The sequence below is a fragment of the Pseudophryne corroboree genome, chromosome 1 (genome assembly GCF_028390025.1).
Source record: "Pseudophryne corroboree isolate aPseCor3 chromosome 1, aPseCor3.hap2, whole genome shotgun sequence".
Classification (NCBI taxonomy): Eukaryota; Metazoa; Chordata; class Amphibia; order Anura; family Myobatrachidae; genus Pseudophryne; species Pseudophryne corroboree.
Genome location: NC_086444.1, coordinates 47,460,754 through 47,484,096, shown reverse-complemented (window position 1 = coordinate 47,484,096; position 23,343 = coordinate 47,460,754). Strand labels below are relative to the sequence as shown.

Sequence of the window (23,343 nt, the reverse complement as noted above, 5' to 3'; positions counted from 1 at the left end):
AGGAGGAGGATGGTAACGTGACTGATCAGTAATCCATGAACCGGGTTATATGGTGCAGCAGTCCATTTTTTTAGAAGTTGCCCTTTTAAGTAAAGGAACATGTAAGGGCGTCTATCGCACAGTGGCTTTCGGGACCACCTGAGGACTGTGATACGTTTCATTAGTTGCGTATCTACAGCATGCATTATATTGGCGGATTCTCAGCCAGCCATACCTGCATCTTATGCTGATGCCAAACTTACATCAGCCGACTGTGTGCGGCGCTGACACCTCCTCCACCTCTTCATCGGGCATGTAGACTGAGATATTGAAGGCATTCAGCAACATGTAAGTGTCCCTCTGTGGAGTCATTAGTCCGGATCGATGGGATGAGTTTGTGCGCTTCAAATGTCCCATTAGACTGGCACTTGTGGGATTGCCTTCTGGGTGGTGCTCTGGCATCTGACCACGTACCAGAGGCACGGAATGTATGTAAGTTCCCAAATTTCCTATGGAGAAGGATGTGGGTTACAGTGTATTGGTTGTGGTCAGCCCACCCATGGGGGTTACTAATCAGCCTCCATGTTCACAGAATGTCTTGTGTTCTGGCCTAGTGCTTGGAAGGCGGACACAGTTGAGTTCTTGCTGATCTCTTAGGGTAAAAACTTTTTCTCTATCGTCCTAGTGGATGCTGGGGTTCCTGAAAGGACCATGGGGAATAGCGGCTCCGCAGGAGACAGGGCACAAAAGTAAAGCTTTCCGATCAGGTGGTGTGCACTGGCTCCTCCCCCTATGACCCCCCTCCAAGCCTGTTAGATTTTTGTGCCCGGCCGAGAAGGGTGCAATCTAGGTGGCTCTCCTAAAGAGCTGCTTAGAGAAAGTTTAGCTTAGGTTTTTTATTTTACAGTGAGTCCTGCTGGCAACAGGATCACTGCAACGAGGGACTTAGGGGAGAAGAAGTGAACTCACCTGCGTGCAGGATGGATTGGCTTCTTGGCTACTGGACATCACCTCCAGAGGGACGATCACAGGTACAGCCTGGATGGTCACCGGAGCCTCGCCGCCGGCCCCCTTGCAGATGCTGAAACATGAAGAGGTCCAGAATCGGCGGCAGAAGACTCCTCAGTCTTCTAAAGGTAGCGCACAGCACTGCAGCTGTGCGCCATTTTCCTCTCAGCACACTTCACACTGCAGTCACTGAGGGTGCAGGGCGCTGGGAGGGGAGCGCCCTGGGAGGCAAATGAAAACCTATTTGGCTAAAAAATACCTCACATATAGCCTCCGGGGGCTATATGGAGATATTTAACCCCTGCCAGAATACACTAAAGAGCGGGAGACGAGCCCGCCGGAAAAGGGGCGGGGCCTATCTCCTCAGCACACAGCGCCATTTTCCTTACACAGCTCCGCTGGTCAGGACGGCTCCCAGGTCTCTCCCCTGCACTGCACTACAGAAACAGGGTAAAACAAGAGAGGGGGGGCAAAATAGTGGCAAAAATTATATTATAAAAGCAGCTATACAGGGAGCACTTATTATAAGGCTATCCCTGTCATATATAGCGCTTTTGGTGTGTGCTGGCAAACTCTCCCTCTGTCTCCCCAAAGGGCTAGTGGGGTCCTGTCTTCGTTAAGAGCATTCCCTGTGTGTCTGCTGTGTGTCGGTACGTGTGTGTCGACATGTATGAGGACGATATTGGTGTGGAGGCGGAGCAATTGCCAAATATGGGGATGTCACCTCCTAGGGGGTCGACACCAGAATGGATGCCTTTATTTATGGAATTACGGGATAGTGTCAACACGCTAAAGCAATCGTTTGACGACATGAGACGGCCGGACAATCAGTTAGTGCCTGTCCAGGCGCCTCAAACACCGTCAGGGGCTGTAAAACGCCCTTTGCCTCAGTCGGTCGACACAGACCCAGACACAGGCACTGATTCCAGTGGCGACGGTGACGAATCAACCGTATTTTCCAGTAGGAAAAAAGGAGGGGAGTATGCTTTGCGCTTGAAACAATATATCAAAAATTAGATGTGCAGTCGGACAAAGAAGATAGACTCAGTACAACTTCAAAATGATAATAAAAAAACACTTTTATGGTATCAATTAAAGCAGAGTATGCCACATATAGAATGAATTAAAATAATGACAGTTTTACAATTTGTTAGATAAACTAAACTGAAAATAAAAATAAACATAAGAATAAAAATAAAACAGTTAAATGATTATATTCAAATGGTGATAATAAAAAAATCACAACACTGGCGTCCCAGTGTATTATTTTGGGTTTGTAATTCCCGCAGGGATAATTGACAGTCTCACAGTCTCAGATATTAATATAGTTCTTTAAAGGAAAGGTGCAATCTGTAATTAATGCTCCCGTGCTGGTTCCTGCGTTAGTGTAGAAACAGGGTCCTCATTAAATGAAATACACGAGGAGTAATAATGTGTGCTTTATTTCCTGTTATAATTACAGCTGGTAGTTGCCGTCTTTCCCGGTAAGGTTTTGTTAATTATAAATATAGCAGCAATGTTCAATTTAGATGGATTTAGCCGCCGTGAACAAACTACTGGGAACGGTTGTTAGGCCCCACAGCGGGGGTCACACAGAACTCACCCGACCAGTGTTTGTACAGCCGTGCGGCAATGATGAATCCAGCGTGCGGCAAAAAGCTGTGACCGAAGCTGTCACGGTTATGCTGAGCTGCGGACTGGGTCCTTTCGGCGGGTATCACCAAGTGAGAAGTGTATCGAGAGTGGGCGTCAACGCGTTTCGTCTCCTAGCAACGGAGACTTCCTCAAGACGTGTATTTCACATCTAATTTTTGATATATTGTTTCAAGCGCAAAGCATACTCCCCTCCTTTTTTTCTCTCTAGATTTTAACGTTGCAACCTGGCAAGTTGTTTATGCTTAGCTGCTGAAACATCTCAAATATATAACTATTTACACTATTACAGCGCCGGGTTATCACAAACGGTCTCCGTTTTGTGATCTCTTTCTTTTCGTATTTTCCAGTAGGGCCACACGTTATATGATTTTGGCAATGAAGGAGGCGTTACATTTAGCTGATACTACAGGTACCACTAAACAGGGTATTATGTGGGGTGTGAAAAAACTACCTATAGTTTTTCCTGAATCAGAAGAACTAAATGATGTATGTGATGAAGCGTGGGTTGCCCCCGATAAAAAGATGCTAATTTCAAAGAAGTTATTAGCCTTATACCCTTTCCCGTCAGAGGTTAGGGCGCGCTGGGAAACACCTCCTAGGGTGGATAAGGCGCTCACACGCTTATCTAAACAAGTGGCGTTACCCTCTCCTGAGATGGCTGCACTTAAAGATCCAGCAGATAGGAGGATGGAAAATATCCAAAAAAGTATATACACACATACAGGTGTTATACTACGACCAGCTATAGCGACAGCCTGGATGTGCAGTGCTGGAGTAGCTTGGTCAGAGTCCCTGATTGAAAATATTGATACCCTGGATAGGGACAATGTTTTACTGTCTTTAGAGCAAATAAAGGATGCATTTCTTTATATGCGTGATGCACAGAGGGATATCTGCACACTGGCATCACGGGTAAGTGCTATGTCCATTTCGGCCAGAAGAAGTTTATGGACGCGACAGTGGTCAGGCGATGCGGACTCAAAACGGCATATGGAAGTTTTGCCGTATAAAGGGGAGGAGTTATTTGGAGTCGGTCTATCAGATTTGGTGGCCACGGCTACAGCCGGGAAATCCACCTTTTTACCTCAAGCTACTCCCCAACAGAAAAAGACACCGACTTTTCAACCGCAGCCCTTTCGTTCCTTTAAAAACAAGAGAGCAAAGGGATATTCATATCTGCCACGAGGCAGAGGAAGGGGGAAGAGACACCAACAGGCAGCTCCTTCCCAGGAACAGAAGCCCTCCCCCGCTTCTACAAAAGCCTCAGCATGACGCTGGGGCTTCTCAAGCGGACTCGGGGGCGGTGGGCGGTCGTCTCAAGAATTTCAGCGCGCAGTGGGCTCACTCGCAGGTAGATCCCTGGATCCTGCAGATAATATCTCAGGGGTACAGGTTGGAACTAGAGACAGATCCGCCTCGCCGTTTCCTGAAGTCTGCTTTACCAACGTCCCCCTCCGAAAGGGAGACGGTTTTGGAAGCCATTCACAAGCTGTACTCTCAGCAGGTGATAGTCAAGGTACCTCTTCTACAACAGGGAAAGGGGTATTATTCCACTCTATTTGTGGTACCGAAGCCGGACGGCTCGGTAAGACCTATTCTAAATCTGAAGTCCTTGAACCTGTACATAAAGAAGTTCAAGTTCAAAATGGAGTCACTCAGAGCAGTGATAGCGAACCTGGAAGAAGGGGACTTTATGGTGTCCTTGGACATCAAGGATGCGTACCTCCACGTTCCAATTTACCCCTCACACCAGGGGTACCTCAGGTTCGTTGTACAAAACTGTCACTATCAGTTTCAGACGCTGCCGTTCGGATTGTCCACGGCACCTCGGGTCTTTACAAAGGTAATGGCCGAGATGATGATGATTCTTCTTCGAAGAAAAGGCGTATTAATTATCCCATACTTGGACGATCTCCTAATAAGGGCAAGGTCCAGAGAACAGCTAGAGAGGGGATTAGCACTGTCTCAAGAAGTGCTAAAACAGCACGGCTGGATTCTGAATATTCCAAAATCCCAGTTAATGCCGACAACTCGTCTGCTGTTCCTAGGGATGATTCTGGACACGGTTCAGAAAAAGGTTTTTCTCCCGGAGGAAAAAGCCAAGGAGTTATCCGAGCTTGTCAGGAACCTCCTAAAACCAGGAAAGGTGTCTGTACATCAATGCACAAGAGTCCTGGGAAAAATGGTGGCTTCTTACGAAGCAATTCCATTCGGCAGATTCCATGCACGAATTTTCCAGAGGGATCTGTTGGACAAATGGTCAGGGTCGCATCTTCAGATGCACCAGCGGATAACCCTGTCTCCAAGGACAAGGGTATCTCTTCTGTGGTGGTTGCAGAGTGCTCATCTATTGGAGGGCCGCAGATTCGGCATACAGGATTGGATCCTGGTGACCACGGACGCCAGCCTGAGAGGCTGGGGAGCAGTCACACAAGGAAGAAACTTCCAGGGAGTGTGGACGAGCCTGGAAACGTCTCTTCACATAAACATTCTGGAACTAAGAGCAATCTACAATGCTCTAAGCCAGGCAGAACCTCTGCTTCAAGGAAAACCGGTGTTGATCCAGTCGGACAACATCACGGCAGTCGCCCATGTAAACAGACAGGGCGGCACAAGAAGCAGGAGTGCAATGGCAGAAGCTGCAAGGATTCTTCGCTGGGCAGAGAATCATGTGATAGCACTGTCAGCAGTGTTCATCCCGGGAGTGGACAACTGGGAAGCAGACTTCCTCAGCAGACACGACCTTCACCCGGGAGAGTGGGGACTTCATCCGGAAGTCTTCCACATGCTGGTAACCCGTTGGGAAAGACCAATGGTGGACATGATGGCGTCTCGCCTCAACAAAAAACTGGACCGGTATTGCGCCAGGTCAAGAGATCCGCAGGCAATAGCTGTGGACGCGCTGGTAACGCCTTGGGTGTACCAGTCGGTGTATGTGTTTCCTCCTCTGCCTCTCATACCAAAAGTATTGAGAATTATACGGCAAAGAGGCGTAAGAACGATACTAGTGGTTCCGGATTGGCCAAGAAGGACTTGGTACCCGGAACTTCAAGAGATGATCACGGAAGATCCGTGGCCTCTACCTCTAAGGAGGGACTTGCTTCAGCAGGGTCCCTGTCTGTTTCAAGACTTACCGCGGCTGCGTTTGACGGCATGGCGGTTGAACGCCGGATCCTAAAGGAAAAAGGCATGCCGGAAGAAGTCATTCCTACTTTGATTAAAGCAAGGAAGGAAGTAACCGTGCAACACTATCACCGCATTTGGCGAAGATATGTTGCGTGGTGCGAGGATCGGAGTGCTCCGACGGAGGAATTTCAACTGGGTCGATTCCTACATTTCCTGCAATCAGGATTGTCTATGGGTCTCAAATTGGGATCTATTAAGGTTCAAATTTCGGCCCTGTCGATTTTTCTTTCAAAAAGAATTGGCTTCAGTCCCTGAAGTCCAGACTTTTGTTAAGGGAGTGCTGCATATACAGCCTCCTGTGGTGCCTCCAGTGGCACCGTGGGATCTCAATGTGGTTTTGGAATTTCTAAAATCTCATTGGTTTGAACCACTAAAAAAGGTGGATTTAAAATATCTCACATGGAAAGTGACCATGTTACTAGCCCTGGCTTCGGCCAGGAGAGTGTCAGAACTGGCAGCTTTATCTTACAAAAGCCCATATCTGATTTTCCATTCGGACAGGGCAGAACTGCGGACTCGTCCGCATTTTCTCCCTAAGGTGGTGTCAGCATTTCATCTGAACCAGCCTATTGTAGTGCCTGCGGCTACAAGTGACTTGGAGGACTCCAAGTTACTGGACGTTGTCAGAGCATTAAAAATATATATTGCAAGGACAGCTGGAGTCAGAAAATCTGACTCGTTGTTTATATTGTATGCACCCAACAAGATGGGTGCTCCTGCGTCTAAGCAGACGATTGCTCGTTGGATCTGTAGCACAATCCAACTTGCACATTCTGTGGCAGGCCTGCCACAGCCTAAATCTGTAAAGGCCCACTCCACAAGGAAGGTGGGCTCATCTTGGGCGGCTGCCCGAGGGGTCTCGGCATTACAACTTTGCCGAGCAGCTACGTGGTCAGGGGAGAACACGTTTGTAAAATTTTACAAATTTGATACTCTGGCTAAGGAGGACCTGGAGTTCTCTCATTCGGTGCTGCAGAGTCATCCGCACTCTCCCGCCCGTTTGGGAGCTTTGGTATAATCCCCATGGTCCTTTCAGGAACCCCAGCATCCACTAGGACGATAGAGAAAATAAGAATTTACTTACCGATAATTCTATTTCTCGGAGTCCGTAGTGGATGCTGGGCGCCCATCCCAAGTGCGGATTATCTGCAATAATTGTACATAGTTATTGTTAACTAATTCGGGTTATTGTTTAGGAAGCCATCTTTCAGAGGCTCCTCTGTTATCATACTGTTAACTGGGTTTGATCACAAGTTGTACGGTGTGATTGGTGTGGCTGGTATGAGTCTTACCCGGGATTCAAAATTCCTCCCTTATTGTGTACGCTCGTCCGGGCACAGTACCTAACTGGCTTGGAGGGGGGTCATAGGGGGAGGAGCCAGTGCACACCACCTGATCGGAAAGCTTTACTTTTGTGCCCTGTCTCCTGCGGAGCCGCTATTCCCCATGGTCCTTTCAGGAACCCCAGCATCCACTACGGACTCCGAGAAATAGAATTATCGGTAAGTAAATTCTTATTTTCCCCCTGTGGAAAGGAAATTAAGCTAGTTTTCTAACCTAAAGGCCTTAGCTTACAATCCTTTTGTCTGGCAGTTAGATGAGGCGTTATTCCTACAGAGGACAGTCCCCCCCCCCCCCCCCCCCACTCCTTGTGGAGGTCCACAGAGAAAAAAGCTTTAACTACTAAAGATTCTACTTTGAGGAATTTCAAGCAAAAAGACGACATTACGACAGGCTGCCCACAAAGGATTTATCATACAGTGATCCAACCTGCTGCTATTCCAGGTCTGGTGGTTTGGTTGCACTAGAGGCTTGAATGGGATTGTGACCGGACGGTCCTGTACGACAGCCCTCACCACTGTCGCGTCCCGTCCCCAGTACACAGAGGGGATGTTTCGGTCACACCGGATCTGGCCACAAAAGGGATTCCCGCTTGCCGCCAGTAACCGCCTGTTACGGACACCACCCACTGCGCAGTGGGCGGGTTCTGCGCTGCCACCACCAAACTCCTAACCTGCCATGGCTTCAGGAACCATGGTTCTTCTCTGTATGCGTCGCACGCCGCCTTACCACACCTGTGTGGTGTTGACGAATCCCCACTAGTCGCTTGATTAGGCTCTACCCGGTAGATGGCTGGAGGCGGAGCTTGGAGGCGCTGGTTACACCCTGAACAGCCGGAAAACAGAGCTAGGTTTCTCCTAGCCCTGCAGGTCACAAAATGAAGCAGTCGTCTTGAGGTAGATGTTCATTTGCTCAAATAGTCTTAAAAAAGACTCTTCCCTATTGCTAGGGGCAACAGCAATACAGCAAGATGTTACAGCAGAATGGAAATGGTATAATACACCTTGGAGCTCACAGGCCTCCTCTTTTTATACAGTAAAACCACAATGCATCTCAAATATGGTGTCTAGCAAAAGTTGTCCTTAAGATGGCGTTGGGCACTTAAGGGCTAACCCCTTACGTGCCGTGGCAGCCATTAACCGTGGGGCCGCCAGCCTAGACAGTTCATCCATAGTGCTATGGGCCTTTCTTCGTGGGTACACAATGTTCAAATAGTCCACATGATGTCCAAGTTCAAGGCTCCACCACAAAAGTCTGTCAATGCTCTCCAAGGAAGGTTGCAACCACCTAACAGGTGGGTGGTAAGTCACCACTGGGGGGGCCCAGTTACACAAATAAAGTAAAAACTGGTCCAACGTACACACAAGTGCCACCCAAGGTGTCCCAATTGTGGGATACCCCACCTCCCACCATAGCAGTGTTCTCCTCAAACAGGCCACAGGGTACTCCTGCCCATATGGCTCCTTCTTGCTCGGTACTGCTCCCAGTCTGTGCAGTGGCGCAGTAGTTCGTACCACAACGTCCTGGTCAAGAATATGCGCCATAAGCACTAGAGCGGTTACCAGAGCCTCCTCCAATGACTGGAATGCCAACTCACAAGTGGGTGCAAAGTCCTCTGACTTGGGAAAGCCCTTCTTAGTCATCTCTGTAAGGGGGTTCACTACAGAACTAAAGTCAGTGACATGTCCGTAGGGCCTTACAGGTTCTAAGGTCAGTACCTGTCTGGGTGATGTGGGCCGGGGACAGCCTCTGGTCGCCTCTGCTTTGGGACTACCCATGTTTCCTCCCACACTGTGACCCAGGCACTGCACCTCTGTCATTCCTATCTGGCAACTGTCTGCTAACTGTCAACTATCATTGGGCACCCCCACAGGATCAAACGAGCTGGAACCAACATCCTCTGCGTTGCTGGGGAACGTAGGCATACCAGATGCAAAAGGCATGCGGGGTCAATGTACCGATCTAGCCGCTGTAATCTTTTCCTTTGGGCTGGTTGAGGCTGTGGTTGGCTGTGCTGGCAGTTGTCTAGCTGCTGTAGTCTTTTCCTCTGGGCTGTACTGTGCTGGAGTAGCTGATGTCAACGGTGGTTGTGGAACTTGACTCCGGGGAATGGCGCCAGCAAAACTGGTGATGATCCCACCACCCAGATTATTTCCTAGGACCACATCAGTTGGGAGACCATCCATGACTGCAACTTCTCGCAACTCTAGTCTAGCTCCTCAGTCCAGGTAGACTCTTGCCATGGGAACCGCTTTCTCCGTTCCATCTGCCATGGTGACCTTGGCAGTGCGACCCTGCAATACTGCAGCAGGATCGACAAGGTGGGGGCTCACCACAGTGATTGAGGCCCCAGAGTCTCTTAGGCCTTCTCCCTACAGGGGTCCCATGTGGACCGGCTGCAGGTGCCTCCACATATTGGGTAGGGGCTGTTTGGCCATGCAGGTGACTCTCTCCGCAGAGTGCACCTGTTACTTGCCGCACTCCATCAGACTGACTGGAGGGGGTACAGTCTCTGAAGGCTCATCTCCACAGGTTAAGCAAGCAATCCGGGCTCCAGCACTCTGATTTGGGGCACGAGTCTGGGGTGCTTGGGATTCAGGCACTTCATCCTCGGCTGTCCGATTTTTCCCACCACTATAGCACTTTTTGTCCAGGCGTAGCTCCCGTGGCCTCTGATTACTGGCAGGGGCACTAAGGGCAGTTGCTGGCCAAAAGCACCCGGGTTAGAAGATGCTTGCGTTGGGAGACGATGAACTGAAGAGGGGTGTCCCCCTGGTGGTACAGTCTTTTGGGGCTGGCTGCTGCTTGGGCGTTTCTGCCCATGTGGCCGAATTGCCACATACTTATGTGCTAGCTGGGCAGCCATCTTTAAGCTGGGTGGCTCCCGGTCTAGCACCCACTCCTTCACTTCAGGGGCGCACCTGCGATAGAACTGCTCCCTGCAGATCAGGTCGATCAGTGCGTCCCATGTGGCTTCAGAATCCTTCACCCACTTCACCACGTACTGCCGCAGCTGGGTGGCGAACTGCTCATGGGTGCTGTTAGGGTTCTTGGGCAAGTCTCTGAACTTTTTCCTGTAAGACTCTGGAGTGATGAAGAATCGCTGGAGGAGGGCCTTCGCGACTTCGTCGTAATCCCCCACAGTCCACATGGGGGGCAAATATAACATTTGCAGAGAGAGTTAGATTTGGGTGGGTTATTTTGTTTCTGTGCAGGGTAAATACTGGCTGCTTTATTTTTACACTGCAATTTAGATTTCAATTTGAATACACCCCACCCAAATCTAACTCTCTCTGCACATGTTATATTTGTCCCCCCTGCAGTGCACATGGTTTTATCCAACTGCTAACAAATTTGCTGCTGTGATCAACTCAGAATTAGGCCAAATGTCCCCATCACTGTGTGCAAACTGAATGCGTCCCTATCTGAGTGCAGCAGCGGACAACGGCTCACGGGGTACCACGGCCTGTGGTGCCCGCTCATCACGCCACATCTTGATGATGATCACTGACTCTTGCTCCGTTGCCCTTTCCCCTAATTCCGCTAGCCGATCCGCTAGGCTATCTGGTAAATGGCTGAAGGCGGAGCTTGGAGATGCTGGTTACACCCTGGACAGCCGGAAAACGGAGCTAGGTTTCGCCTAGCCCTGCAGGTCACAAGATGAAGCGGTCATCTTGAGGCAGATGTTTACTTGCTCAAATAGTCTTAAAAAAGACTCTTCCCTATTGCTAAGGGCAACAGCAATACAGCAAGATGTTACAGCAGAATGGAAATGGTATAATACACCTTGGAGCTCACAGGCCTCCTCCTTTTTATACAGTAAAACCACAATGCATCTCAGGGGGTAGTTCCCCCCTGAGTCCTTTCCATCCAATCCGGATATCTTACAAAATATAAATAAATTACATTTTAAAAGGATATAAGTGCATGAAGCAATTTCCTCCTTCCTGTCACACACAAAGTTTTGTGTCATTTAAACTCCAATTCCTACCACCTGGAACTTTACACTACACTTCGCCATTGATGCATTTATCACATAGCTTCAAAACACGGTTTGTATTTGATTTCCCAAACAAATGTTCCTCCTTCCTGCATATACCATTCAGGATTCATATATCAATTAAACCAGCTACATAAATAAATACAGGTTCCAAACCCATACCAATCCATGCCACTTTACATATGGAATAAGGAAATCCCCCGTGATTAACATCTTTCCCTGAGGAACTCGCACTACCAGCATTTACCTGCTGTGCACTGCCCAACCTCAAAAGGTTTTGTCATTCACACATCTGCTAGGAGAGGGCAATTAGCATGCCATTTCCTAGTCGCAGAAGATAGGGGATGCTTATTCAGACATATACAGTACTAAGTGCATTTTTCCCTTTAAAATACATGTGAGCACATCTTAAATATAAATACATTTAAACATGCAATCCTACAATTGTGCACAGAGCACTACATATGACATGTTAAAACACATCATTAAACATATTTTTTACAGTCCGCGCCCAGCACCGTAAGTAAATTTCAAATATGGTGCCTAGCAAAAGTTGTCCTTAAAATGGCGCTGGGCACTTAAGGGCTAACCCCGTACGTGCCTTGGCAGCCATTAACCATGTGGCCGCCAGGGTCTCGGCCACAGGGATGTACTATAAGTCTGGGATTCTTTTATGTTTCATGAAGTCCCCAACAAGACCGTTTTCAGATCTCCACGGAGATAAACATTGCATTTTGCTTTAGGATAAGCCAGTAGAGGTCGTTTCCAGTCCCAAATGTATATGAGATTCAACCTCCCTTTTTTTTTTTTTTTTTTTTTTCTTCCTCAAATAATCTTCTTGGTCCCATTCTGGACCTAAAAAGTGTAGGTGGCGAGGTATATGGGGTCCAGGTGTCTATGGACATTGAGGACGTGATTCCATATTCCAAATCTGGGAGGGACCAGTGTTGGCTACTGTTTTCCAGTCTTGGCTTCAGCACCTAGGGCGTTGACAATGCTCAAGGTGGAGAGGACTGCCCTTCTTCTCAGATCCAGGGGGCGATGGTTATCCATTACCTGTATAATCTGATTAAATAGGATCTCGGACGTTGCTGTATCTCAGGTTCTGGAGACGGTCTAAACTTATCTCTTAAAGTGTGTTCAACAGTAAGTTGAGATTCTGTCACAACGGAACTAGCCTCCCAATCAAGTGACCAATTAGCATTTCATACCCTCTGGCTAAGTCAAGTCTTGGCTTTCAGTGTTCTAGTCAGAGGAGGCCAGTTCTTATGGGGAATAGCCATCAAGAACCATTCAGACTACAGCCACTGAAAGATGGACAGGACCATCATGTGAGGAGCAAAGCTTTAATACTCCAACCATAGTGGGGGTAGAAACTAAACTGCAACCAGACCCTTCCCTGGGGGTTGGTCCCTTCACTCGGAAGTCTCCCAGCAGATTGTGGACTCTTGGGGCCAGCCGGAGTTTGACATGATGGTATCCTGGTTGAACCACAATGTGGAGTGCTACTGCTCCAGGACAAGGAATTTAGAAGGTGTTTTTGGTATGCATGAGGCTGGTTTTTGATGTTACCCTGCATCCTGCAGAAGGTTTAACCTGAGGGAGACTGTTTCTGGTATAGCTATATATTTTTATACAGCGTGGTCCGCACCAGGAAGCCGGTTCCAACCGTATCCTGGTGTGAAGCGTAGAAGGTTTCTTCTCCTGAGATCACAAGTATTCTGTTCTTAGGCCTTTCTTTTATAGAACACTGGTTCCTTTTACTCAAGGTGCAAAACGCATTTCAGGGAGTGAGGCATACACATGTCTTTGAAAAATGACAGGAGCTGATTGGCTGGAGCATCAGTTATCATACGTAACGAGCGATAACAAGGATATCACTTGTTGATAAATCTGCCCCTAAATCCCTAAACCACATCATAAAAAATAAATAAATGCATAAACTACACATGGGGCTATATTCAGTTAGCCGAAGGACTTACCATGTGCTTGTAGCTCCCGGGTTCTATGGTGCTATTCATTTTCAGCCTGTGGCAATTACGCAAGCTGCACTTCAGGCAGATTTTTGTTTGTACGCTTCTGAAGTGAGTAAGTAAGGCTTTTGAGGCTTACTCTTCCGGTCACTTAACGCAGAAGGGGGGGGGGGGGGGGGGTCATTCCGAGTTGACCGCTAGCTACATTTGTTCGTAGCGCAGCGATCAGGCTAAAAAATGGCAGTTCTGCGCATGCGGCACAATGCGCACGCACGACGTACGGTCACACCGAACTATGCAGTTTCGGTCGCACTGCTTGCCGCAGAGTGATTGACATGAAGTGGGCGTTTCTGGGTGGCAACTGACCGTTTTCAGGGAGTGTGCGGAAAAACGCAGGCGTGGCTGGGCGGGTTTGTGACGTCAAATCCGGAACGGACTAGTCTGAAGTGAACGCAAGCGCTGAGTAGGTTTTGAGCTACTCTGAAAATGCACAAAAAAACTTTGTAGCCGCTCTGCGATACAACCGCTCGCACTTCTGCTAAGCTAAAATACACTCCCAGTGGGCGGCGGCATAGCGTTTGCACGGCTGCTAAAACTGCTAGCGAGCGATCAACTCGGAATGACCCCCAATATGTAGGTCACTACACGAGTAAACGGGCAGCTAATTTAATATCTCCGGGTGTTTAAGTCCCGTAGCTAATTGAATTTGCCACACAAGTGGGGTTTTCGTTTAATAAAACATTACCTCCACGCTTGCTCACTCCTCTACAGCAGGTTATCCTCTTAGGGAGGAGATGCTTCTCTGGCAGAGCAGATACCGGGTGGGTGATGGTTTGCCAGACTCATTTGCAGAAATGCATCATGTGTTACAGGAACCATGATTAGATGTCACAGCAGCTGAAGCGATAGCATTTTCTGCATATTGAGCTGCAGGTACCATTGCGCACGGTCATCGTTTGGGGAGAGCATCCGCTGTCTGTGCGCAGGCGGGAAGATAATACACAATATAGAAGGTTATTTTACTGTGACTGTCTGGCTGGGAGATATTTAATGGACCTTTTTACCTTTTTCTTTGCCGTTTGACTTCATTTTTAGGTCCCGTTCCCGCCATTAGTGAAGCGCTAAAGAAAGCCGGACTAACCATCAAAGACATGGATCTCGTGGAGGTAATTGTGATGTAGCTACAGGTCTTGCTTAAAGTGCCCTGATTCGTTGCCTGTTCCTAATAAACCATGATACAGAGATAGAAATAGTAGTCTTTAACCATTTCTGACCACCTGCTAACATGGAACGGTGGCTGCTGTACCCTGCAGAAAATAGTGTCCGTCCCCTCATCTGAATGCAGAGACATTCTGTGACCTCTGCCAGCAGGGGGCAGTCCAGGGGTAATGCAGGGTGTATGTGGTCTCGCCTGCCTGCTGCAGATCCACATAAATGTTTGTTTACACTGAAATCCTTTAGTGATGACTAAAGGGAGCCCCAACGTCCTGTGTCTCTGTACAAATATTTGGAATCCTACTACTCCGAAGAGCTCACCGAGTAATTGTTTTCAGTAAATGTGCTTACATTGCATCCGGAAAACTTCCACACAAAACAGACCCCAAGTTTAAAAAAACTAAAACCAAACAAAAAAACAAAACTGTCCTATGTGATAATGCCATCTTCAGATAGCGTTATCCAGGCTTCCATTCCTCTGCATGCTGGCAGGGAAGGATGAGTTCAGACCCAGCCCCTGTGATCCACCATGTGTGTCTGAAAAACCACAGGCTGACCACTTTTTTTTTTTTTTTAAGTAACACCTTCACCAAGTGATTAGTGATCTGGTGAGGGCAGCCGGTCAGAAGATGATCGCTTTGTTGCTACTGAAATCCCCCCCCCCCAGTGCAGTAAATTGAACTCTGATGTTGTGAAGTCGCCATATCACTAAACTGCATCTGGGGTCACAGCCGGAGCACAGGATCAGCTGACCGGCTGTCCTCACCGGATCATCGATCACAAGTTCTGTCTGCAGGTAAGTGTAAGCGAATCGGGGAGTCTTTTAGCCAGTGGCACATGTATGGTCACGCACTATGAGTATTTTTTGTGAAAAATACCCTGAGAACTGCGGTGAGCCGATTTGCAGGGACAGTGCTTTCTCGCAAGATTTGGCCCTGCATGCGATATTTGGTACGTTCTTGAGATGCATTAAGTTATCGCAATGCAAATTTGGGTGCATTTATTGCATCCCATCCCATCCGCATCTGAGATGCGGAGAGTGATAAATATGCCCCTTAGTAATACTTGAAGCACTTCATATGACGTATTGTGTGCTAGGTACTTAGAATTAGTGTGTTGGCGCAAAAGTCTGTGGCCCATTAAACAGGGCTGCGATTTTAGGACAGGTGTATGTGGACATATTTCTGTTAGTGGCAAAGCAAATGCACTAGGAACCTGTGACCTCTCCCTGTGCCTCATACCTCAGTGAAGTCACTGGTTTCTTTTGAGTTCACTTTTTTCTTTTTTTTTTTACCTATTAGCCCAGCCAAAATGGCTGCCTCCAGAATATGGGAGTTATGGCTACACTTTAAAATATTTTACATTTAATCGGTATGTATAATATATAAATCCACTGTAATAAACCCTGTTCAATTATTTGCATTGATAGGTGAATGAGGCTTTTGCTGCCCAGTATTTGTCAGTGGAGAAAGTTTTAGGCCTAGACCGTGAGAAGACCAATGTTAATGGAGGAGCTATCGCCCTGGGACATCCGCTGGCTGCGTCAGGGTCACGAATCATTGCTCATCTCACCCATGAACTCAGGTGCGTCTTATTGGCTTAACCATTCCATTTGTATAAAGTCATAGTGTATTTGTGTAAGTGGCATCTAGTGATGATACTAGTTTTATTGATCATTGTGTCGCCCTTTCCTCAAGTGCTGGTTAATCATGAGTCCGATTATCCCCTGGCTTTCCCTGTGGAGTTTATTGGGTTATGGGGTAGAAAGCAATGCTGGAGTCTGTTCAGCAAGGGCCATTGTGTGTGTGTGTATATATATATATATATATATATATATATATATATATATATATATATATATATATATATATATATATATATATATATATATATATTCCTATGCGTTTCGCCTACCTAACCCAGATGTCCTTAGCGAAGTGTATATGACCTAATGCTAGGAGTGTTTCTTCATTGGTCCAATTAGTGAATAGCCGGAGTCTGTACTTTCAACGACCGTTTGTAAGATGTGTATGTACATTACACTTGTGTGCGTTAAAGTACATTGGTACATGAGAAATCGCTCAAATTAATGAATACCTCTAAAAATTGTTACCTTCATGTTCTCATTTAGAATCAATTAAAAATTAGTCTGATACTGTGGAATAATAGTATTGTGAATGTAGCATCTATAGTAAGCATTTGATGTTATATACTGTATACCCTGAGGATCTCACCACATCATATAACAAAACCGTCTAAGATACAGGAGGTCAGTGTAATAGAATATGCATCGAGGATCTGCAAACATCCTGTTCTTTCTATAGCATCATTTTTCACACTCATTTCAGCTTAAACCATTTGCATTTTTCACCTATAGTATCTGACCGATTTTCACTAAATGCTTATAGAAAAGAAATTTAAGGTAACACTCTTCATAAGAAGTTCATTCTTGACGTCTGAGTGGTTTCTCTTGTGCCAATTAATAGTATTCCATTTCTTTCTTATAATTTATGAATGTTACAAATGCAACTTTTAAGTACTTATTTAAAACGGGGGCTGAATGGTAGCAAAATGGGTGTAAGATAAACCTCAGAAAAGTATACAAGGTAAAATAGTGCATATCCACACTTATGTTCCACCGCCTCCGTTGTAAGGACTGATATGTTCGTATTACATGTGTGACAGTGTTATGGAACTCCAGCACAATTGTGGAAGACCCTTAGAGTCAATGAGAGAGTCTTCTGCCTACAACAGCCTTAGTGTACAACGCACACACTGGTACTTAGGATGCCGACGGGTCTTAAACCTCAGCGGCAAAAAGATGCAGTGTCCAGGTTGCCTAGCAACAACCAGGACTCTGCTAGGAGACAAGCCATAGCGGCAACGTGTAATAGACAGAAGGAGAATATACAGGTGATCGCTATTTCAGCATGGGCAGAGCAAAACCACTCAAGATACCCTTCACAAGCTGGTGAGCCTCAGAATGTTTACTAATTAGACATTGAAGACCAATTAATACCGACAGAATAAATGGGCATTTCTAGCGGTAAGCCATGCGGAGCTGCCTGATGAAGTCGGCACTTGATAGGCGAAACGTGTAAGAAATTACAAGCACTCCGGCACTTTGCTGGCCTAATCCTGGATAGATAAATAAATAAATAATCACATGGTTTAAACTTTGAAAACATCTATTATGTCCTTAAAAAAAAATGACTCTAATATTTACAATAAAAATGTATTAATCATTTTTAAATAATTAAAACTTCAGGCGTCGTGGTGGAAAATACGCGGTGGGATCTGCCTGCATCGGTGGAGGACAAGGTATCGCCATCATCCTGGAAAATGTCGTCTAAAGTCTCCACCTACAACATGGAAACCAATGGACAATGTTATTCTTTAGGAAACCAGCCCAACTGTTTATAAAGTAGTAGCCAATTGTTGGAAATGATGGGTCACCGGGTGATCGAACCAACATGGCGGATACAATCTAGTGCTGCGGAGGCCGCTTAACTCTCCCGGACACAATACACGAGACCAGACAATCCCATTCTCTATTGGAGAATACTATAATACATTTATATTGTCACACAGGAGCAGTAGGCGTTCCCAGCATCTTGTATTTGTGCGGTTCGTTTAGCGCACCATAGATCTCCCAGTCTCTGTTGTTTAAATTTAATACAAATGAGTATTGTTTTGGTCCTGCGTTCCGTTGCTTCCATGCAGTGTACGGATTCTATTAGTGTTTTATAGAAACAAGTCGTAGCCAAAATTGTCCATCTATAGTGTAAAGAAATTTGCTGCAAAAAGGAGGTTCCAAACACAGTGAGGCGCTGAGATAATAAGCCTATTAATTCACTATGGACATCCGATGCCTCGTGCCTCAAAGATCTCACAAGCTCCTAAGGATTTCATAGGCCACATGCTAATGAATATTGGTTTCGGCATAAAATGGCTGACCCCAGTGTGTCTGTGGCTAGTGCTCATTGGGCATTTAAAGGTTTTGGGACTGGCCACCTAATGTAAACACCAAATTATATATTGTCACCTCCTAACGTGGCAATCTGCAAATTGCTTCACTATCCTCTAATTTGTGTTATCGTCCATTTATATTACACTTGCCAATGAATGTAAAGATTAACTAGTGCCAGGATATAAAGGGCTAACTCATTGTACAAGTGCCTTTACCGAGACTGCAAAATAAAATGTGACTATACAGTATGTGTTTCTCGTGATCATTATATTATGTATAACGAAAATCGTGATACATTTACACACATTTATTGTTGTGTTCCGGGTGGCATCCGATTCTTTAAGTTGTGCCCCTTAGTGTGTATGTACGTACAGATCTGTCCTTGCATGTCATCGTGCGACACACCTGGCACAACGGAGGAGTATTGCATATATTTAATTCAATTTTGCATGTTGGCCGCATCGCAGACAGAGCGAAAAGCCCCCGTTGTGTGTTAGAGACTCTAGACTACGACTTGAACCGCACAGAAATTAGTTTTAAACGCGTAAAAAGTTGCAGGTGAAACACAACCGGGCGTGGCTGCTGCGACACAGCACTTACAATCTGTCACACGCAGATGTACAAATGTCGCACACCATATTGATCAGAGTACACTATCAGTGTATACCCCAATTGTGATACCCCAAATCACGAGGTATCACTTTCTTTTGTTTGGGAGCCGCGGCAGGCTACAGCCCCCCACAAGCCTTTTGGGTGCAAAAAGTGACAGTTGGAGAGAGTGCCAGTAACTGCTGAGGGGGACTGCTGTTAAAACCCAGAGGAGCATGAGAACTGTTAGCAGGGGTGGCACCGTCTTGTACAGAGCTGGGGTGGGAGGAATAGCAGCTCCAGGGAGAGGGTGACATCTTGAGAACGGCAGCAGATACTAAGCAGTGGTTTCAGGCTGAGACCTGTTACTCGAGGGACGCTGATACCTGTGACTGACACCGCGAGAACCCTATACCGAAAGGGGAGATGATACTGAATCTGCCTCAAACTTCTTTTCTCTGACGTCCTAGTGGATGCTGGGAACTCCGAAAGGACCATGGGGAATAGCGGCTCCGCAGGAGACTGGGCACAAAAGTAAAAGCTTTAGGACTAGCTGGTGTGCACTGGCTCCTCCCCCTATGACCCTCCTCCAAGCCTCAGTTAGATTTTTGTGCCCGAACGAGAAGGGTGCAATCTAGGTGGCTCTCCTGAGCTGCTTAGAGTAAAAGTTTAAATTAGGTTTTTTATTTTCAGTGAGTCCTGCTGGCAACAGGCTCACTGCATCAAGGGACTAAGGGGAGAAGAAGCGAACTCACCTGCGTGCAGAGTGGATTGGGCTTCTTAGGCTACTGGACAGTAGCTCCAGAGGGACGATCACAGGCCCAGCCATGGATGGGTCCCAGAGCCGCGCCGCCGTCCCCCTTACAGAGCCAGAAGAGGTCCGGAAAATCGGCGGCAGAAGACGTCCTGTCTTCAATAAGGTAGCGCACAGCACCGCAGCTGTGCGCCATTGCTCTCAGCACACTTCACACTCCGGTCACTGAGGGTGCAGGGCGCTGGGGGGGGGGCGCCCTGAGACGCAATAAAAATACCTTAGATGGCAAAAAAATACATCGCATATAGCTCCTGAGCTATATGGATGCATTTAACCCCTGCCAGAATACATAGAAAAACGGGAGATAGGCTCCGCCCCCTTATCGGCGGCCTTATCTCCTCAGCACACTGGCGCCATTTTCCCTCACAGCTCCGTTGGAGGGAAGCTCCCTGGCTCTCCCCTGCAGTCACTACACTACAGAAAGGGTTAAAAAAGAGAGGGGGGGCACTAATTACGCGCAGTATTAAAGATACAGCAGCTATAAGGGGAAAAACACTTATATAAGGTTATCCCTGTATATATATAGCGCTCTGGTGTGTGCTGGCAAACTCTCCCTCTGTCTCCCCAAAGGGCTAGTGGGGTCCTGTCCTCTATCAGAGCATTCCCTGTGTGTGTGCTGTATGTCGATACGTTTGTGTCGACATGTATGAGGAGAAAAATGATGTGGAGACGGAGCAGATTGCCTGTAATAGTGATGTCACCCACTAGGGGGTCGACACCTGAGTGGATGAACTGTTGGAAGGAATTACGTGACAGTGTCAGCTCTGTATAAAAGACAGTGGTTGACATGAGACAGCCGGCTACTCAGCTTGTGCCTGTCCAGACGTCTCATAGGCCGTCAGGGGCTCTAAAGCGCCCGTTACCTCAGATGGCAGATATAGACGCCGACACGGATACTGACTCCAGTGTCGACGGTGAAGAGACAAATGTGACTTCCAGTAGGGCCACACGTTACATGATTGAGGCAATGAAAAATGTTTTACACATTTCTGATAATACGAGTACCACCAAAAAGGGGTATTATGTTCGGTGAGGAAAAACTACCTGTAGTTTTCCTGAATCTGAGAAATTAAATGAGGTGTGTGATGATGCGTGGGTTTCCCCCGATAACAATTGATGATTTCTAAAATGTTATTGGCATTATATCCTTTCCCGCCAGAGGTTAGGGTGCGTTGGGAAAAACCCCCTAGGGTGGATAAAGCGCTCACACGCTTGTAAGGGCTCTACCCTCTCCTGAGATGGCCGCCCTTAAGGATCCTGCTGATAGAAAGCAGGAGGGTATCCTAAAATGTATTTACACACATACTGGTGTTATACTGCGACCAGCAATCGCCTCAGCCTGGATGTGCAGTGCTGGGTTGGCGTGGTCGGATTCCCTGACTGAAAATATTGATACCCTAGATAGGGACAGTATATTTTTGCCTATAGAGCATTTAAAAGATGCATTTCGATATATGCGTGATGCACAGCGGAATATTTGCCGACTGGCATCAAGTCTAAGTGCGTTGTCCATTTCTACCAGTAGAGGGTTATGGACACGACAGTGGTCAGGTGATGCGGATTTCAAACGGCATTTGGAAGTATTGCCTTATTAAGGGGAGGAGTTATTTGGGGTCGGTCTTTCAGACCTGGTGGCCACGGCACAGCTGGGAAATCCACGTTTGTACCCCAGGTCGCCTCTCAACATGAGAAGACGCCGTATTATCAGGCGCAGTCTTTTCGTGGACAAGCGGGCAAAAGGTTCCTCATTTCTGCCCCGTGACAGAGGGAGTGGAAAAAGGCTGCAGAAATCAGCCAGTTCCCAGGAACAGAATCCCTCTCCCGCCTCTGCCAAGCCCTCAGTATGACGCTGGGGCTTTACAAGCAGAATCAGGCACGGTGGGGGGCCCGTCTCAATGAATTTCAGCGCGCAGTGGGCTCACTCGCAAGTAGACCCCTGGATCCTTCAGGTGATATCTCAGGGGTACAAATTGGAATTCGAGACGTCTCCCCCTCGCCGTTTCCTAAAGTCGGCTTTACCGATGTCTCCTTCTGACAGGGAGACAGTTTTGGAAGCCATTCACAAGCTGTATTCCCAGCAGGTGATAATCTAGGTACCCCTCCTGCAACAGGGAACGGGGTATTATTCCACACTGTTGTGGTACCAAAGCCGGACGGCTCGGTGAGACCGATTCTAAATCTAAAATCTTTGAACACTTACATACAGAGGTTCAAATTCAAGATTGAGTCACTCAGAGCAGTGATTGCGAACCTGGAAGAAGGGGACTACATGATGTCTCGGGACATCAAGGATGCTTACCTTCATGTCCAAATTTACCCTTCTCACCAAGGGTACCTCAGGTTTATGTTACAGAACTGTCACTATCCGTTCAGACGCTGCCGTATGGATGGTCCACGGCACCCCGGGTCTTTACCAAGGTAATGGCCGAAATTATGATATTCCTTCGAAGGAAGGGAATTTTAGTTATCCCTTACTTGGACGATTCCCTGATAAGGGTAAGATCCAGGGAACAGTTGGAGGTCGGTGTAGCACTATCTCAGGTAGTGTTGCGGCAGCACGATTGGATTCTCAATATTCCAAAATCGCAGCTGGTTCCGACGACTCGTCTTCTGTTCCTAGGGATGATCCTGGACACAGTCCAGAAAAAGGTGTTTCTCCCGAAGGAGAAAGCCAGGGAGTTATCCGAGCTAGTCAGGAACCTCCTAAAACCGAGCCAAGTCTCAGTGCATCAATGCACAAGGGTTCTGGGTAAAATGGTGGCTTCCTACGAAGCAATCCCATTCGGCAGATTCCACGCAAGAACTTTCCAGTGGGACCTGCTGGACAAATGGTCCGGGTCGCATCTTCAGATGCATCAGCGGATAACCCTGTCACCAAGAACAAGGGTGTCCCTCCTGTGGTGGTTGCAGAGTGCTCATCTTCTAGAGGGCCGCAGATTCGGCATTCAGGACTGGGTCCTGGTGACCACGGATGCCAGCCTGCGAGGCTGGGGAGCAGTCACACAGGGAAGAAATTTCCAGGGCTTATGGTCAAGCCTGGAGACATCATTTCACATAAATATCCTGAAGCTAAGGGCCATTTACAATGCTCTAAGCTTAGCAAGACCTCTGCTTCAAGGTCAGCCGGTGTTGATCCAGTCGGACAACATCACGGCAGTCACCCACGTAAACAGACAGGGTGGCACAAGAAGACGGAGGGCAATGGCAGAAGCTGCAAGGATTCTTCGCTGGGCGGAAGATCATGTGATAGCACTGTCAGCAATTCCGGGAGTTGACAACTGGGAAGCAGACTTCCTCAGCAGACACGACCTCCACCCGGGAGAGTGGGGACTTCACCCAGAAGTCTTCCACATGATTATAAACCGTTGGGAAAAACTCGACAGGTATTGCGCCAGGTCAAGGGACCCTCAGGCAATAGCTGTAGACGCTCTGGTAACAACACCGTGGGTGTACCAGTCAGTGTATGTGTTCCCTCATCTGCCTCTCATACCCAAGGTACTGAGATTGATAAGATGGAGAGGAGTAAGCACTATATTCGTGGCTCCGGATTGGCCAAGAAGGACTTGGTAACCGGAACTTCAAAAGATGCTCACGGAGGATCCGTGGCCTCTAC

The 23,343-nt window shown here is 47.4% G+C and overlaps 1 protein-coding gene across 1 annotated transcript in view; it reads left to right on the top strand.

Moving 5' to 3' along the window:
* ACAA2 (acetyl-CoA acyltransferase 2) overlaps positions 1-18,576 on the top strand; it is a 42,638-nt gene extending 24,062 nt beyond the window's left edge. Inside the window, exons 8-10 of the mRNA XM_063959222.1 lie at positions 14,239-14,309; positions 15,788-15,942; positions 17,627-18,576. Coding sequence (XP_063815292.1) covers positions 14,239-14,309; positions 15,788-15,942; positions 17,627-17,711 — 311 coding nt within the window. The 3' untranslated portion in view covers positions 17,712-18,576. The remainder of the gene's footprint in view (positions 1-14,238; positions 14,310-15,787; positions 15,943-17,626) is intronic.
* Positions 18,577-23,343: the final 4,767 nt, after the last annotated feature.